The sequence below is a fragment of the Pteropus alecto genome, unplaced genomic scaffold (assembly GCF_000325575.1).
Source record: "Pteropus alecto unplaced genomic scaffold, ASM32557v1 scaffold3, whole genome shotgun sequence".
Lineage (NCBI taxonomy): Eukaryota > Metazoa > Chordata > Mammalia > Chiroptera > Pteropodidae > Pteropus > Pteropus alecto.
In genome coordinates this window covers 7054625-7073986 of record NW_006442484.1, presented here as the reverse complement: position 1 = coordinate 7073986, position 19362 = coordinate 7054625, and the positions used below count along the sequence as shown (strand labels likewise).

The following is a 19362-nucleotide window of genomic DNA, read 5'->3' as shown; positions in this document are numbered from 1 at the left end:
CCAAGAGAACTCCCCTAGACAGTCTGGAAAGTGTATCTCCTGTTTGTTTGATTTTGTGACCCCAAGCTAATCAAAAAAATACTGTGTAGAATTTAGCATTTGTTTTATAAGCAATTAGATTTGTTTTATGTTTTATAAAGCAACTAGTTAAACTGAAATTAATGTTCTTTTGAGGTTTAGGAGAGGCTTTTATGACAGCCCCCTGGGGACTGGAAACCAGAGCAGGCCTCTCTATGGGAGCAGATGCATGCGCTGGTTAAAAATACCTGTGTTTGAGTCTTCATGCCACCATGACCAACTGGGTGACCTGAGCAAATGGCTTCAGTGTTCTCACCTGCACAATGGAGGTACTGATTATTGATGTGAGAATTAAATCAGATAGTGCTGTGAAGGACTTAGTAGACTGCTTGGTGTGAAGTAAGTACTCAAAAGGAGAAAACTTTATAATCATCATAATCCACATTAATTTTAGGGATAGTAAAAATTTTTAAAGAAATCCACAAATACTTCCTCAGAAAATAGAAAGTGATTTTTTTTACAAAAATCCCAGTGAGCCTATTCTGAAGTTATCAATAGCCAGCTCCTCGGGTGGCCTTTGAAGGCCTTCCCAAAATTCTGCTCACAGAGCCACCATAAAGCCTTTCAGCCTCTGGATTCAGATGCACTACAGGAAGGGGCAGAACCAGCACATGCTGGAGGCTTCCAAGTGCCAGACCCCATACGTAGAGTTTTTGTATTTCCGAGCTATCAACCGGGGAGGAACAGGGAGAGGAGGGGTAAAGTGGGAAGGGAGGGTGGAAAAGACCAAGGAAGCTATTCCCCATGGAAGTCTTTTTATCTGGTTTGAAATAGGTTTCATCAGGTACATCTGCTTCCATCCTCCGACTCAGATTCCCTGTCACCAACCCCGCTGCCCTGAGTCCAAGAAACAACACTGATTATTAGCCCTGTTAATGCATCTCCCCTGAAACATGACAATCTTTAAGGCAATCATTCTTAACCAGGGACAATTTTGCCCTCCCTGTCTCTCAGAGGACATTTGGTAATGTCTGAAGATGTTTCTGTCGTCAGAACTTTGGAGAGATGCTGCTAGACATCATACAATGCACAGGATACACAACAAAAAATTATTCAGCTCCCGTCTCTCTACCCTGTCCCCATTATTCCCACCCCATTATTTCCTCCCATGCCAAGGGAGGGCATAGCTCTTGTTAAAAGGGCTTAGCTCATGGCACCCCTTGTTGAAAGCCCAAATTTAATACCCAGGATTATAGTGTCAAAGTTAAGAAACTGTGATTGAAGGAAAAGCAGTCCCATACACCTGAACTCACTAAGGTTATCAAGTTGGCAGTTTGCCAGAGGCTTAAAAAGCCCTACCTTGAATAACTAATTCTCCTTTGCTTAACCCATTTATATACAATTTTGTAAGCAACGATTGCTTTCGAGGTGTCATTCTTTATTACTTGTTGTTATATGAAACTTCCACAACTTAAGACAGTCCCTATGGGTATCATCATTCATTCATTCATTCATTCATTCATTCATTTGATCAGTACATACTCATTGAGTTCCCTCTTATACTGTGGTGGGCTCTAGGGATAAAGGATGAAGAAGATTAAAACTCAATGCTCAAGCTCGAAGTGTACATATTGGGGTGCAGGGGAGGACAGATGTGCAAGTGAATAATTACAATACTGTTCCAAGTAAAAGTCCTCATGAGATACATGGGAATGGGGGTGACAAGGGAAGGTATGGTAAGCATTTCCTATGGCAGCCTCAGAAAACTGCCCCATCAGCCATCATCAATTTTTGGTTTCCACTTGCAAGGTACCCTCCTGGCACCTCCCTGTATGGAAAGGCAAGGGGGTAGGTAGTGACAGGCAATTTGGCCTTAATGACCCTCCGTTTGGAAGATGCCTATGATTTTCCTCAAGAGAGAGCCCCAAAAGAATAAAAAATTGTTTGAATACCCTTAATTTCAAAATCAAATGTCTGACCACTCAGTCACAGAGAAAGAAAACAGGGTATCATAGGTTGGAAAAAATGCCAAAGTAGATCAAATCCACTCCTAGTTATTAAAGGAGTTTTCTGCCAAGAAGGGGGTCTGAATAAGCCCATAAAATAACCAGAAGACCAAGACTTACACACAGGAAACTATCTTGTAATAATACAAGGCAATAGGTGAGTGTATGAAAATGACATGTAAAGACAAGGGATGTAATTGACAAAGCCCTGGGTGACTGGGAATCAAGAGATCTGGGTTCTAGTTCCAGCTCTATCACTAACTTGCAGATTTGGGGCAGGTCCCTTCTCTCTGTGGCCTCAGTTTGCTCATCTGTAAAAAGAGGAAATTGGACCAGAGCATAATGCAGCACCCTTCCAAGGCACACTGAAGACTTCAACCAAGTGAAGGCTCTCATTTTCCCCTCTGCTTATTCCTGAGATAACATGAGATTCTCCTTGAGATTAAAATGTAGGTTGAATCTCAGTCCTGAAGCCAGCTACCTGTTGATTTCTTCCAACAACCTCAGGGTTACTGCAAATATTTAAGAAGGAGGCTGGGAGGGCCACAAAGAGGGAACTATTGCCTCTCTCATTCCTGGGCACTAATAACACACCTCTAGGCTGTGTATGGGTTTGAATTCTTCCCAATGCTCCAAGAGGCTTTCCTCCAAATTGGGAGTTCAAACTAATGAGTAGGTGCTGTTGCTCTAGCACCTTTCAACACCAGCACTAAGAGGCTCCAAGTTAACAAGGGAGCTGGGAACAAAATCCCTAATTTCCATTCTTTCAAACTGCTGCTGCTGGCATGTCATGGACTTGCCAGAAAGATGGGCCTCTCCTGAGTGTCAACACTCCCATCAGCTCCAGGAGCAGAGGTTTTTCTTATGCTCAAACAAGAGAGGACTACAGGAGGGCAAGGGCATTGGACACTGGGAAGGACCTTCCCAGGGTAGAGATTGGAGACTCAAAATTGAGTCCCTAAATGCTTTCCCTGGGGAATTTCTTGGGACAGAGTCCTTGGAGGCTGGAGGGAGCAGTTTGGAATGTAGGTGGGAAGAAGTAGTTCTGGAATCTGCAGCTCTCCATACCCCACCCCCGCAACCCCTCTCCATTCCTTCCATCCAGCTGGTCTAAGTGCAGCTCCTCTCTTCTACATGGAGAGGCCTGTGATTCCTAGGAGTTTCTGTGGGAAATAAGAAACGCTGCCTTCTCTTTTCTCTTCCAGCTCCTCCCTGGACCTGGTTTGTGGAGACAGGCTGCTCCCAGGAGTCCCTAGGCATGCAGACTTTGAGGAGCCAAATCCCACCAGAGAGAGTGGGGAGGGAACTGTAAACGGCCCCTTCACAGACGCGGAAGCTACGGGCTGAGCTTTCTTTCTGTGGTTTTCCTATCTTCAGCCCGGTGTGTGTGAATGTCAAGGCTTTGGGGGAGACAGATGTGGGTTCCAATCGTCTTTTCTTGGGGCAAGATTTTTGGTCTTTCCGAGTCTCGGTTTCCTTGTCTGTAAAGTGAGGGTGAAAATACCAACCTCGTAAAGAGATTATGAGGTTTCAGAGGAGTAATGGAGCCAAGGTGTCCAGCACATAATAGGCACTGCCAGGGCAGACTCTAGAATTTTTGTCTACGAAGGCCTTAGAGGCGCAGCCCGGAGGAAGGAGTGGAATGGAGGGCAGAGGATTCATCTGAGAGCTGCCTTTGCGTGGAGCACACATTCTTATTTTGAGGGGAGGGAACCCTCTAGAGAGAGAGATTTTTGATGCGTAAGACTGGGGTAAGGGTTTCCACACCTCAGTGGAAGATCTGGGGATCTTCTGCCACCCCCATCCCGCGTGGACCTGACGGAGGCCCCCTGTCTGCGGAGGGGCGCGGTACTCACGGTGTGCGCGGCGCCGGCCGGCAGCAGCAGCAGCAGCAGCACCAGCAGCCGCCTCAGGGACGGAGGTGGCGAGCAGAGGCTCATGGTTCTAGGCCCGCTCCCCGCGGGAGCCCCGACGGCCGGCCAACCCAGCTCACCGCCCGCTCCTTAGCTCAGCTCCCTGCGCCGGGTCTCCGGCTCCAGCCAGCCGCCGAGCCCTGAAGAGCCATTGATGGTTCTGCAACCCGAGGCAGCCTCGGGACTGCGCCTCCTCCGACCAGGTGGCCGCACGCTAAGTCTCCCGGCCCATTGATAATACGCGGCGCTGCGGGCGCTCCTCCACCCAGCCTGACTGGCTGACTGGGAGCTGGCGTGCAGTCTGACGGGGAGGAAGCGGAGGGAGGGCGCGGGGGGCCTGAAGCCGGCTCCTGCAGGCTCGGCCCAGGGGTGGAGGAGACCGGGAGAGGGCACGCTGGCTTAGCTTTTGACGCTGCAACACTCCCAAGTCCGGAAAGAGCACTCAGCCCTCTCACAACCTTGCTGCGCGCGGATGGGCAACTTATGACACCTTTTTAAACCTCACTGTTTTCAACCCTAACGATACATCTAATAACACCCATCTTCGGGATGAAAGAAGGCTGTGCTAGTGTCCTGTGACAGCGGGTGCTCAGTCAATGCCTGTTGCATCTAGTCTGTGGGTGGGGCAGCTACCTTGTACTTTATTTCCGATTTCCACTTTTTTTTCCTTCGCTATTAAAGTTATATTGGCCCATTTTGGAAAGTTTCGCTCGCATGAGCGCCATTACCCGTGGAAGTCTTCGATGATCAGATGGACCAAGCAGGAACGTCTGGTCCACTTGGACAGTTGAGACTATGCTGAGGATGAATCATCCGGAGGCTTCGTGCTTCTTGGTCTCTCTGGAGGTTATTTAAACATTTCGTATGTATTTCCAGTAGCGAGCTCAATCTGAGTCTGAGTGCACAGATTTCCTGGATGATGGTATTTGGCTTTTGAACACACACACACACAAAAACCCTCAGATGGCTCTTGGATACCCAATTTTTTGTTCCTCTTCACTGCTGCCTACTCCCTTTCCTCTTGTGTCTCCTTTTATCTTGACTTTTCCCCCAGGCACTTTAAACACGTCAGCTCATTGAATTTTTCCCCCAAACCGATAGGTAATATTATACAGGTTTGACAGAAGGTAGAGGATCAATAACAGGTCCAGATACATGTCACTTAGAAGTCAGATGGGAGAGCCTGGATCTGCACTACCACGGCGGACTCTGATTCTCTGTGACTGACTTTTGGTCAGATTGCTAAGTGGCTGTTAAAGTAAGATGCTGTAGCCCTCGGCAGCCTTCCTACCTGAAGAGGCGATTGATAAGGTGAAGTTTGTAAATCGCAACAGAAATTAAAGGGGAAAAAATGTTTTCAGCTCCCAGGAAAAAATGTTTTCAGCCACAGTCAATACTCAGTACATGTCAATTTAAAGTTAGCATAACCACAAACTCACTTTTAGGGACTTTCACTATAGAAATGCTCACCCAAGGGCCCAATGAAAGATGTACAAGAATATCTGTGGAAGCACTATCATGGTAGTAGAAAATGAGAGATAATGTATATGGAGGGGGAACACTTAGCCCCATTCTTGATGTTACCTTCTTTGTGGAAAGCAACCACAAGTATAATCCTCCTGGCCTCTCTCTAACTCCCTCAGTAATGCCCTTCCCTTCAACGCAAACACACACACATACACACACAGAGATGAGATGAGCTCTACATGATTGATGTGTTTGGGATATGAACTAGCATGAGGTTTTGCCTCCCAACCCTCCCTCTCCTTTGTCAGCACCTCGACCTGCAGAGAGCCTGTAATTGAGTTGCTCTGGGCCAGGCTGTCAATGGTGGTCAAGGCTCTGACTGTGTTGATTGAGTATCACCAGTGACAAGGTCTATGTAGTTCTGGGGTTCACTGGTAGAAAACCCACTTGCCCACAAGTATAAATCACATTCTCCAAGACCAACGTTACCACTAATAAAAGTGACATTGGCCATATCTATCTTAATCTTATTTCTCAATTGATTTGAGATTTGGACTGGAAAGAAAAAATGTTACTTGTTGGGCCTTGCTTAAACTCCAGCACCGTAAATGTGCATCAGAAAGTGCATGAGGTAAGGACTTGAAATTTGTACTGTATAGATGTCCTCGTTCCTTGAATATTTTCTGTAACTGCTGTATGTATTGTTTTTTTTTCTTTTTATGGAAAGAAATAAAAAGAAAACAATACAAAAATAAAATCTGTGTTTTATGCCAGAACTTCATGATCTCCACTGAAAAAGCAAAACATTCTGGGCAATTCAATAAATTTTTGGCCTGTGGCAGGCCATTCATTCTTCCTTAAATGGGAGGCTCTGCCTCTCAGAGTGTTAAGAAAAAGGTCTGAAGTACTCTGTGAGAAGCCCTTTTACAAGCCATAGATGCATTACTAGCTTTGCAAAGCCCACCTGACAATAATAGGGGAAGAGGGAAGAGATAGGGAGCTAACAACATATTTAATACCTGCCATGTGTGAGGGTGTCTTGTAGGAATTTGGGATGTGTTGTCATATCTGATCCTCCAAGACTACGTAAGAAAGAATTCCTTTCCTTGACTAATCCAGAGCTTGAGGCTTGAAGAAGATAAGTGCTAGCTGCCAACATCACAGTTAACAAAGAACAGGGCCAGGATTTGAACCCAGGACTGAACCCAAAGCCCATGCCCTTTGCACTGTACTAGGTAGGATTCTTCTCAATCATGAAGATGACTTCCTTAACTCTGAGGGCTGTCACAGTTCTTTTGCACACATCATCTCATTTGATCCTCAAAACAAGTCTGTGGGATATAGGACCAGTGGTCAGGGGCCAGCAGAAGAGGGAGGAACCATCGCTCAAATGGATTAATTGAAGAGAGTTTAATGAAAGTACTCTTTCAATAAAAGAGTACTTTCATTAAACTCTACTTTCATTAAACTCATTTCATTAAATTCTAATGAAAGTAAAGAGTACTTTCATTAAACTCTACTTTGATCTAGGTGCAGAGGCGTGGGCTGGGTTAAGGGAACCAACAAGGGACTGTGAGGTGCCAGTGATTAGCAACAAAGGGTCTGAAGGGTGACAAAGACTCTCTTGACCAAACTTTAGTCAGGTCCTCTTCTAAACTAGGCCTCCATCTTGACCCCTTCTGCCTTTGGCCTACCTAACCCACTCTCAGCAACAATTCTGCCATCAGTGTTTTTGAGAATACCTCTACTTCTGATATCTGATCACCCTTGATATCTGACTAAGCTCCTCATCTCTCACCCTTGATTTCTAAATCCTATTGGTTTAGCAAGAATCCCCCATCCTTGAGGTCTCCTCTTAGTAATCTTCCATCCACTTATCCCTCACCCTGCTCCTTGGCTAAAAATCCCCACTTGTTCTTGTCGTATTCTAAGTTGAGTTTGATCTCTCTCCTTTATTGCAACAGTCTTGAATAAAGTCTTCCTTACCATTTTAACAAGTGTTAGAATAATATTTTCTTTAACAAAGGGTAATGATAGAAAGAAATATTCCCAGAAGCTAGCTAGAGCTGTCCTCGAAAGAGAAGCCACTAATAGGATCTTAACCAGAAAGGAATGCAGCCACTCTCAAAACTGTGGCCTGGCAAGGGCATCAGGTCATGGGATAAATACTTTGACCTCTCTCTTATCCACTGACCTCCTGACAATGTCTCCCATTGGCTGAACCCAACCCAAAGCCAGAGACAAGGCAGGCAGATGGGGGTTGCGGGGAGGTAACTGTCCATAGAATTTAATCTCCTAGATGGAGAAGATAGAAAATGGCTTTGGAAGGGATGAAAGAAAAAGAGAATGACCCCACTTGGAAATATTACTAAACTTATTTAACCAATGAAGAAATTGTGACTTGATGAGGTTATAACTCAAGATCACACATCTGAGAGGTAGGATTGCTCATACTGAAACTCTGGTCTTCTGACTCCCAGCCCTGCATTGTTTCCATTCCACTTATACCCATGATCCCCAAATCTATCAATGGAAAACTAGCAATTCTTTATTATCATTTCACAGTTCTGGGGGTTGGCATGGCTCAGCCAGGCAGTTCTCATTTGGGGTCTCTCACAGGGTTGCAATCAGACAGTGACTGGTACCAGAGTCACCTCAAGATGTGCTCACTCAAATGTTTGAGGCTGGAGCAGCTAGGGGTCTCCCTCAGCTGTCTTACTCTAGCTCTTTGTGAGAATTTACAACCCCTCACCCCTACAGGGAAAAAGTAGAGGAAAAAAGATTTTTCCTCCCCTACAATACAAATCCCCTCAAAAATTAAATTTAAACCTTTTCCTTGTGCCAAAAGGGAAATAGATCTTTTTCTCCTTTCCCTTTTGTTTCAGCATTTCCTTTAGAAAATTTATCATTGTAAATCCTTTCCCTTTCTCTTTGAGACACATTTAAATCATTTTAAAAGCTAATTAAGCTCTTGCTAGTTTTGTATCCCAAGAATGTCTTGCTCGAAGGCCTTGAACATCAAGCAAGATGGTGCTCTGTCTCCCTGTCACTATGAAAGTTTAAGCTAGACGCTTGGCTCCAAGTTGTAATTTCTCACTTGCAGAAAATATACGAGAAGTTCTATTTTTCCTTTAGATAAAGGCAATTAGCATGTGTGTGATGGATTGTATCTGGCTGGCTATCTAAAAGGGTAAGATTTCTGTTTGTCTTTGCAATCTCTCTGTGGATTGCTGGTGATGTGTCTAGTTTAATGTTCATTCAATAATAAAACTGGTTCATTCCTTTCGGCATTTTGTAGAGAGGGTTCATTTAGTTAGCAGGAAATTTTATTTTTAATTACTTTTCCAACGAGAAATTATGTCATTTTTTTTGACCTTTTTCCAACAGCATTAAACACTGTTGGAAAACTAATTAAGCATATTCATTCAATGAATATTTATGGAGTACCTACTCTGATAGATAGATAGATAGATAGATAGATAGATAGATAGATAATAATTTAAAAAAATTTTTTTTCACTTTTGAATCCATTTCTGTCGCTTGTAACAGAAAGAACTCTGACATATATTTAAGGAAGGCTTCTTGGGAAAGTAATATTTGAGCAAAGGGGTTGGTTAGGAGGTGAAAGGTGAGGAGAGCACTAAGGAAAGAGTAAGAAGTTGGGTGTCCAGGTCTAAGGCCTTCAATAAATGACTCCGCCAATGAAATGAACTTTCTCTGCCCCTTCAGTTGTTCAGTAAAACAAACAAAAAGGTCTGTCCTCTCCTGAATGTGAGCTTTCTGGGCTCCAAGCTAATGTATTATTGATGAGCCATAAATAATAGGGCAAGCATGATTTCCTATTCAGTGCTGAAGTACAAAGGCACAACACTGACATTGTAATGAGGTTTTTATGGCCCAGGCTTACTGTTTATAATCTGGAAATGTGGGCTGGCTTTCTCAGGAAAGCAGTTTATCTTTTACTTTTCTTATTTTCCGTCTCCATTTGTCAGTATCCTTTTGAATATTTGTATTAAACATTATGGTTAAAACAGATCAAACAAAAGAGAACAAATAAAACCATATCAGAAAAATAATGTTGCTGGTGCTCCCATGGTGCTCCATGGCCTTACTTCCACTGGGTGGAGCAAAGACGTTCATGTGCACCCAACCTCTCAGGGGCTCCCTACATTTCTGCCCTATAAGTCAGTTTGGCCTGGCATACAAAAAACAATGTTGACAAAAGACAAAATGAGGGTCACATCCTGATCATCAATTAGTCATGTGACCTTGGGCAAGTTACTTTAGCCCTCTAAGCCCCAATTTCTTCATCCGTATAATGGGGAGAGTAATACCCATCTTTCAGCATTGCTACAGGTTGAAAATAATTCAGTACAATTAAATTTTCTGGATATATAAATTAAGATGCATTTGGCTGCAGAAAATAGACAAACCAACTCAAACTGGCTGAAACAGCAATAAGAATAAGTATTGGCTCACATGACATGTGAGTCCAGAGATAGCGCATCTTTAGAGTCGACTAGTGTGTGTGGCTCATGCTCTGTTGGCCATGGCTCTCTTGGCTCTGTGCTCCTCTGAATTGGATGACCTCAGGCTAATCTTGCTGTAAGCGAGATGTCTATAGCAGTTCTGCAGCCTCATATCTACAATCAATGCCAGAGGAACAGAGAATGTGGTACTCACTTAAGATGTTGACTTTCCTCCATCAAAAGGTGGAGTTTATGTTCCTGGTGGACCTTTGTAACAGTCTCAACTGATAAAATGAGGTAGAAGTGATGCTGCACAAGTTTCAAAGGTAGGTCATAAAAGGAAATACTGCTTAAGCCTGGCTCTCTTCTGGAACCCAGCGACCATGTTGTGAGGAAGTCCAGGATGTATGCAGATATTTTGGTCAAGAGCTTCACCTAGACTCCCAGCTGGCAGCTTTAACACCATCCACCAGATGACGCCTTCAGACTATTCCACTTCCCAGCTTTTGAGTCTTCCACCAGGAGAAGAAACAAGCCATCTCTACTGTGCCCTGTGTGAATTCCTGTCCCACAGGAACTATGAGAGATAGTAAATGATTATAGTTGTTTTAAGTCACCAAATTTGGGGACAATTTGTTATGGAGCAATACATAATGAATATGACTTAAAATGAAAAAAAAAGTCTGCAAGGCAAAAACTATTAACAGCAAATGACAAACTGGGGGAAAATTTTGCAACTCTTATTGCAGAACACAAGACTAATGTCCCTGATATATAAAGAGCTCCAACAACTCACTAAGAAAAGGATCAAGAACCCAATGGAAAAATGGGTAAGGGACATGGATTTACAGAAAAGGAAATACAATGTCTCCTAAACATATGAAAACATGCTCATCTTCACTTATCATTAAAGATATAAAAAGTAAGACCATACTGAAATACTAATTTTTACACATCAGATTAGTAGAAATAGAAAATTTTAAAAATATATTCTGTTAGTGAGGCTGTAAGAAAACAAGTGTGCCCATGCATTACAGGTAGGAGTAAAAAAAATGATGCAAAGCCTGCTGAGGGCAACTCGACAATAGTTATCAGTATTACAAATGCACAGACCCTCTGACCTAGCACTTTCAGTTTAGGGACTTTTCCTACAGATATACTCACATGCATATAAATGGATGTATGTACAAGTTTGTAGAAATGATGTATTCATTTGTATAAATCATTACAACATAGTTTATAATAGCAAAAGGTCAGAAACAACCTATATATCTAATAATAGGGGATCGATTACATAAATCATAAAATATTTGTAGCCATAAAAAAAAAAGGAGGTACTTCATGAACATCTATAGAATGATCACCTAGATATATCTTTAAGTGAAAAAAAGAAGAGTCAGAAGAGTAAACTATTTGGGCTTTTAAACAGGGTGTCAACTTTTCACACATGCGAGCATACATATAATTGCTTCTATATGTATAACATATCCCTGGGAAGATAAATAAGAATCTGGTAACATGAGTTACCTCTGGGAAAGGGAACGTAGTGGCTTAAGGACAAGAATAGGAAGGAGATTTTTTACTTCTTGAATGTTGAACAATATTAATATATTGACCATATTCCTAATATATATATATATATTTAGAATTCAGTAAGCATAACTCATTAATGACTTAATTCTACAAATATTTTGGAGGTCCTACCATGTGCCAGGCAGTGTGCAAAGTGATGAGTGTACGGTGGTGAATAAGTCAGACTTCATTGAATGTATCGTCTAGGAAGACAGACATCAAAGAGACAAACTCATCAATCTAAAGTCACACACTGAGTTAAGGGCATTGAAGGGAAAGATTGCAGTGCTGGGAGAGAATAATGGGGTGGAAACTTATTTAGAAAGTATTGATTGTGAAATAAAAGTTGGCTAGGTGTTCCATCACCAAAAAGTATTGATTTGGGAAAAAGAAAGGATTGCAATCCTATAACTGCAGCCAAGGCAAACTACGCAGAAGTTCTACCCGAAGACTGAGGATGTACTTTACAGAAGGGAAGTTAAACTGTTCCAACCATAGAGCTATGTTGTAAACTTAGAGTTCTTCTGGTAGGGTTCTTTCGAAGACATAGAATGTGACAGTTTTTCCTACAGGCCCTAGCTCCTCCTGATTTCTGTTTAGATTAAGGTCTCTCATGAATTTTAACAAAAGTGAAGCCAGGGAAAGTGTAGCCTTTTTGAGAAAGGGATCTTAAGGCTGAGTAGGAATTAGCCAGGTTCCTTGTTATTTATTGCCATGGTTTGATAATTGTTGCAGTGTGTGTTGAAGGTTCTTTATACTATTCTAACTACTTTTGTATATGTTCGAACTTTATCATAATAGAAAACATAAAATAACCTATATTAAAGTTGGGCGTCCATAAATGATCTTCCGTCGGGCAAGCTCCACCCACTGCGCCTGGGAGCCCCGCCCCTCTCGGCCCGCCCCTCTCCCGCGATCTGCTCTCGCAGGTTCGGGGTTCGTGGTGTCTCCCGACTTTCTCATTTCCCCTCGGGAGTCCATTGGCCTCGCACTTCATAAGTTGCACTCTCTGTTCTTCCTCAGGCCCCGCAGGCTGCTCCGAGTCCCCGGAAGTCGCCCACGGCCTCTGGACCTCGCGCTGCGATGACCCGGTTCTGCCCGTCCCCCACGTCCTCGGGGAATTTGGTAGCGTCCGGAGGCAGACCCTGGAAGCGCGTCCGCGTCGTCACGGCGACGCTCGGATCTGGTGCGAGCGCCCGCCGACTGCAGCCCGGGAACCATCTCCACTGTGAGCGGCCTGGGACCTGGAGCCGGGGTGGCACCTTTGGCCGCCGCCAAGCTGCTGAAGCAGCTTGAACCCCGGGCGGGTGTCCAGCCGCAAGTCAGCATGGGCCGGGGTCGGAGGAGAGGTCGGGCCTAAAGGATTAATTGGGAGGCGGTTGGTGCGTGGGTCTGCGGTCAACCCCCTCCCTTAGCAGGGGATGGATAAAGAAGCGCTGAAGCAGCAGGCGTTTGGCAAGGATGGGAGGGCCTGCTCCGTAGAGGATGGGGCTAGGGGTCCGAGGATGTGGGATGTGTGAAAAGAGAGACAAGTTTACCCTGGGGGCGAGTGAACTGAAAGAAGCGCCTGTGTGAGAATGGTTTAGTTATTGTACCTACCTGAAGAAGGGCAGGGAATTTCAAGGAAAAGGGGGCTGGAGAGGTTCATTTGGAGCAGGTGTTGAGGGGATGGGAGTATGAACCAGGTAAGGTAGAGGCTGCGCGGAGGAGTGGGGAATCTTCAGCGATGCTAGTGAGAGGGATGGAAGGTGAGGGGAAAGGAGAAACTTCTTTCAGAAAGTGATTAAGCACCTTCTTCAGCGTAGTCACTGTATCTTGCTTGATGCTGTAGACTTTTTTTTTTTTTTGGAATCTAAAGCTATGAGACTTCTCAAAAAACAAACAAACAAAACCAAGCATATAAAGATTCACACATGGTTTTACATCAAATTTCAAGGTCTTCACAGAGTAGATCCCTAGTCCCTACAAGTGCTCCAAGTTAAGACCAAGTTAAGAGACTTAGCTGTGGAAGATATACAGATGTGTGGGATTTGTAAAGTGCCATTACAAGTCAATAAATTGTTAACGCCAAATGAGTTGGAGAGGCAGTAATTGCTAAAGAATGTTAAAGGGTATTGGGATCAGTGTGGACTTTATAAAGAAGGTGGAACTTAAAATGACTGTGGTAAGGGAAGGCCAATCTGACAAAAGGTATGACATGAACTGGGACACTTGGTCCTAGGACAGAGATCCTAGGAAAGACCCAGTGGCAGTGGAAGAGGTTCATAGCTTCTTCACCTCCTCATTGCCCTACAGAGGGGTCCAGGAAGATGGCCCATAAATGCCAGTGCTCTTTAAACAGCATCTCCATATATTAAAGGGTTTCATGGTCATATCTAAGAAACTGATTTGCAGAAATCTCAGAATGAAGATGCCTGTTTAAATTGTTTATTTCAACATTTTCCAAACTCATTCTGTTGTGAGAGCCTTTTCCCCCTTCTATGCCCCTACTAATAGCTCAAGAAGCATCTTAGGACTATATTTTTGGAAAAGCCCTTGAGGAAGACCACAGAAGGGTTTTGAACAACGGCATGATATTGGGTTGTGATGTGTGATGTAAGAAGATTAATGGGACAACCATTTGTGGGAATGGAGTGGCCAGCAGAGAGACGAGGCAGGGAGGGCCTGAACCACAGTAAACCACACAATGATAAGAGGAACATTTGTCAAAGACTAAGAAAAGAATGTGTGTGATTTCTTGTGGATGATTAAACTGCTACTGTTTTCTTCGTAGGAAATGACCTTTGGCTCTAAAAAGAAAACTCCATTTTTCATGATAAAATGGCAGCGGTGAAAACCCCCAGCAGAGAACTAAAGAATGCTGAAGAACCATTTAATGATGTATCACCCCTCCTTTTGAGGAGCCTAGTGGACGAGCCCAAGAAAAGAAGAGAAGTGCCTAATCACCTCCTAGAATCAAGTAAGTGGTTAGAAACAGATTTTCTTTACAACTCACATCTTCCTAGAGAATCCAAAGTCCAGAAAGCATAGTGGAACTTTTGGTAGTGATTTATCTATATTGTTTTATAGGATCATAATAGTTTTTATTAAGAACAATGGTTTTAGGGTTGGTTCCATAGTATAGTGGTTAGCACGTCTACTTTATATGCAGAAGGTCCTGAGTTCGTGCCCCAGTGGAGCCACGGTCCATACCCCAGGAGCACCAGGCCCCACAGGTGCGCCAGGCCCCAGGTGCACCAGGCTTCGAGTATGCACCACTAGAGGTGGGAGGAGACACCCCATCTTCAGAGATCTAGTTTTTAAAGGGAGAAGGCAACATTTGTAGGTCAGGGGTGGAAGGGGGCAGGGTTAAAAAAATGAATGAATGAATGAATGAATGAATGAACAATGGTTCTATTTAGATCCATCCTGAAGATTTTTGAGGTATGAATTAGTTACCAAGTTCTTTTGCTCTCACATCCTCAAATATCTTTCCTGTATGTCCCCACTGCCTTGTTCCTTATCCTCAGCAGGTCACCAGAACTATTGTAGTGCTTTCTACCCTCATCACATTCAGTTTCTTTTGTAGAATCCTGGCTGGCTCCCATCCCTATCCTGCTGGAATAATCTCAGTGGTTTCTGCTTACATACAGAATAAAATTACAACTTTCATTTGGCATTTGGCCCCACTGGCTGTTGATTCAAACCTGCCCACCCAGTGTCATCCCCATGTCGGACACCTTTCATCCCCAACTCCAGCCCCACCATGCTGCTCCTGCTCCTTCAAGACCATGTGCATTTTACACCTTCTTGCCTTTTCCCATGCCCATCCCTAGCCTGAAACACCTGGTAAATCCTATAGCTATTATATAAAAAGCTAATCATTTTGCATACATTATTTTTGCTTAATTCGCACAACATTAACGTTCTCTTTCTATATTACTGTTGGAGAAGCTGAGACAGAGAGGCTAGATGAATTCCCCAAGGTGGCACAAATAAGTGGAGAGTTAGTATTCAGCTATTGCAGCCCCATGTCCAGTTCTCTACCATCACACTAGTTTGCTTTCCACTCATATTTCAAGGCCTATCGCAAATCTGGAAATGTATTTTGGTGTGACATTTTGGTCACAGTAGAGCTTGTTGAGGGCAAATTAATATACTTGACTGTTTCTGGGCATTAGCAGAAAAGTGCTTGTTTACATTTATTTTGTGACCCTAAAAATAAAAACAAAACCTTCAGCATTAAAAAAAATTACCAAGTAACGTGAATTTCAATACTTAAGAAATTGCCAGATGACTGCAAAGATGGTCAATCTTCCTGAAACACCACCCTAACTCCATTCTAGCTCTTCAGTTTGTCTCAAAGCTGATGATGGCAACAGCTCACCTGGTGAGGAGCAAAAACACAAAATGTTTCACACTCACTTCAGACATACATTAGAATCACAATGGGCTAAGGGATGGGTAAGGGTGTCTGTGGCTCACAGGACTGGGGTATAGCCAAAGTTGAAAGGTGATCATTTGTAAAGAACTGGACAATGCATTCATGTTGAGGAAGGCAGTCTAATGGTTGGAATCAGAAAGAGCTGGGCTTGATTTTTAACTATCAGCCGTGGGCAAGTTGCTTAATCTCATTGAGTCTCAGCTCCCTCATCTGCAAAATGGAAATAATACCTACTACAGAGAGTTGGAGTGAGGATTACAAATGTATTTCTGGCATGAAGCAGGAGGCATGGAAACGATTGTGTAGTGGGTTCTCAGTGCCTTCTCCCCACATCTCAGCTCATGCCTACATGAAGAACTGAGAAAAGCTTTGTAGACCTGGACATTTTTGTGAGCTCAGCTGTTTTAACCTTGTTCTTAAGACTGAAAAAAAAAATGTTTATATCACAACAATAAAAGTTTGAGACTTTCCTATCCAGAGTGATCATTATTTAGAACTTTAAGATTGCTCTATGTAATATTGTAATTCTAGTCAAAGGAAGTCAAATAATAACAGTTAAATACACAGTAATAAAATTCATCACTTAGTGTTTAGAATCTTTGAACTGGGCATTCATTGCATAATAAGTAAGCACAGTGTTATATAGAGCAAAGACAGGGTGTGTGCACTTTATGAACTTATGTTTTATTGTAAAGACTTGTACAAAATATGAAGAACAAATTATTTTAATAGGTAATAAACAATACACTTGAATTCGTACTGTGATATCTCTCAAATGATATGTAACAGTAGAGGCAGTACAGTTCATTTGAAACAGACCATTAATCTTGTTGACAGCTATATCCTCTGTCTGAAACTCTCATATGCTTACAATATCCTAAATTAAAGAGAGCCCGAGTTAATAAGATTATTTCCTTTAATATCTTCTTTTATGTTTCATCTCATGATGTACTTATCTACATTGTCTTCGTAGAGATTTATGCAAAACTTCTGAATAATAAGGTCATACAAGCAAAACCTGGCATTCTGCATTTTGGAGGCTATCAAGTAGAAAAACAGCATCAACAGATTCTGGTAGGTACTTTTTAAAGTGAGATAATTCATCATAATAGTGAAAGACATGAATTTTCTGCATTTATAATACTCATTCGTCTAAAGAGCAGCAGAAATGCAAGTATAAACTAGGCCAGAAAGGTTCAAGGATGAGAAATTTTAAAGTTGCATCAATGTCCTTGGACAAGTTACTTCCCCATGCCAGAGGCTCCTCCCAGCATTCTTTCCAAAATGGCATCATTGTTGAATGACTCTTCTGGTCTGAGAACTGAGCTTGTGTCTTACATAATTCAATTTAATATTATAATATTACTTTCATTATATAGATGTGGAAACTGAGATTCCAAAAGGTTAAATAGTTGGCTCAAGAACACATAGCTGCCAAGCATTAGAAATAGACTGAGTCTTAGGCTGCCTTCCTCCAAGCCAGTGCACTCTTACTCCCTGCCAACACCACCAGGGAAAGGGGTGTCCCTTTCCTAAGAGGTTCCAGTGAGGGTTTCATTTCACCTGCCTGGGTGAGAAGCCCATGCCTAAATCAATGATTCTGGCCAGATCTGGAATAGAACAGGTCAGCTCTACTGAACAGGCTTCAGAAGAGACAGATGGAAGAATGGACTGCAAAGTAGCTAAAGCCTACGGTGACTGCAGCCTGCAGCAGAGTTATACCGAGGTTTAGTCCTTGCTGGGTCCCCTTCACTGACCTGGATGTTCAGACTGGAGTGAGTTGTGCGTGACTGCAGTACACTTAATTCCCATGCATTCCCTGCTCTATAACCTCAGTTATAGCACAACCCCTAAAGTCAAACTGAGAAGGTCATCAGAATTATTCCAATTGGGCTCTAGATCTCAGCCAAACTGGCCTCTGAGCATGTGTGAGAGCAGGCAGAGGTGAGCCTTCCTTCATGTGGGCTTGTTATTATGATGTCACCCTCTGGCTCTGTCCCCAGCCACCAAAAGAGTCTCTACTTTTAGATATGGTTCATTTTTACAAGCCATCTCTTACAGTGAATCATTTTAAATAGAACTCTGACTGTTGTGTTAGACTGTTCAGAGTGAAGAAACACTGGAAGAAAATGACACATGGTGAAGCTTCTCAGGAAGTGAGGTTAGGTTTTATCAGTCAATCTCCAACGAATGGATTATGCAATTTCCATGAGTCCATATGCCTTGAAGTGGGTAGAATGAGGGTAGATAAGAAGAGGAAACTGTTAGGTGCTAAGTGTTTCCTCTAAGGAAAAGGGTTAGGATTTACAACTGTGACTAGGAACTTCACACATGAATCTACAAGGAGGCAGTACTTAGAACACGGCATCAAAGACTAAGGTTAATGATACATTTTAGAGCTTGCTTTTCATGGTTATTAGGTATACTGTCTAGGTTATAGTAGGATAGATCTAGAATAAGTATCATTCATAAATATTCATTGTTTCTAATAAATAAACAATTCACTACCCATCCCCAGTCCCCTCACTCACCTCATTCCTCCACCTACTCCCTAGGCAACCACAGTCTGCTTTTTGTTGGTATAAATTTGCCTTCATTTCATATAAATGGAATCATAGGACATATGGTCTTTTGTGACTAGCTTTTTTCAGTTAGCATGTTTTCCAGGCTCATTCAACTTGTCACATATATCAGTACTTTATTTCTTTTTACAGCTGAATAATATTCCATTGTATGGATGTACCACAATTTGTTTATCCATTTATTTGTTCATTGATGGACATTTGAGTTTGCACTTTGGTGTTTTGAATATTCATGGACATGTTTTCGTCTGGCCATATTTTCAGTTCTCTTGGGTATATATCAAGGAGTGGAATTTTTGGGTTGTATGGTATATTAGTTTTCTGTGGCTGCTGTACAAATTATCACAATTTTAACAGCTTAAAAAAAAAAACAAATGGAAAATTATTCTGGAGACCAGAGTCCAAATTCAAGGAGTCAGTAGGGCGGTGCTCCCTCCAAAGCCCTTGAGAAGAATCTTTCCTTGCCTCTTCCAGCTTATGCTGGCTCCAGGTGTTCTTTGTTTTGTGGCTGCATGACTCCAATCTCTACTTCCATCTTCTCTTGGCTTCCTCCTCTGATTCCTTGTGTCTTCTCTCCATTTCTTAAAAGGGCAGTTGTTATTGGATTTAGGGCCCATCTGGGTAATCCAGGATGATCTCCTTTCAAGGTCCTTAAAAACATCTGCAATGACCCTTTTCTTAAATAAGGTCACATTCACAGGTTCCAGGTATTAGGGTGTGGACATATCTTTTTGAGGCCACCATTCAACTCACTATTGTTTTATTTGCATTTCCTTGATGACTAATAATATTGAGCATCTTTTCTTTTAAATAATTTATTTATTTATTTTATTATGGTGACATTGGTTTACAAAATCCAGTAAGTTTCAGGTATACAATTCAACAGTAAGGCATTGTGTATTCACCACCCAT

At 42.6% G+C, this 19362-nt stretch overlaps 2 protein-coding genes across 11 annotated transcripts in view; one reads left to right on the top strand and one right to left on the bottom strand.

Annotated features, from left to right (window-relative positions):
- Window positions 1-4244, bottom strand: part of SCTR (secretin receptor) — a 79046-nt gene extending 74802 nt beyond the window's left edge. The window contains exon 1 of the mRNA XM_025039559.1: window positions 3881-4244. Coding sequence (XP_024895327.1) covers window positions 3881-3964 — 84 coding nt within the window. The 5' untranslated portion in view covers window positions 3965-4244. The remainder of the gene's footprint in view (window positions 1-3880) is intronic.
- An 8166-nt stretch (window positions 4245-12410) lies between these two features.
- The window catches only part of CFAP221 (cilia and flagella associated protein 221), a 95963-nt gene continuing 89011 nt past the window's right edge, over window positions 12411-19362 (top strand). For 3 of the 10 annotated variants that reach the window (XM_015596489.2, XM_015596490.2, XM_006921004.3), the window contains exons 1-3: window positions 12411-12794; window positions 14219-14404; window positions 16842-16942. In XM_015596489.2, coding sequence (XP_015451975.1) covers window positions 14266-14404; window positions 16842-16942 — 240 coding nt within the window. In that variant the 5' untranslated portion in view covers window positions 12411-12794; window positions 14219-14265. Of the gene's footprint in view, window positions 12795-14218; window positions 14405-16841; window positions 16943-19362 lie in introns of those variants that run through there. The other 7 variants (XM_025039550.1, XM_025039549.1, XM_025039548.1 and 4 more) reach the window with 5 other exon arrangements.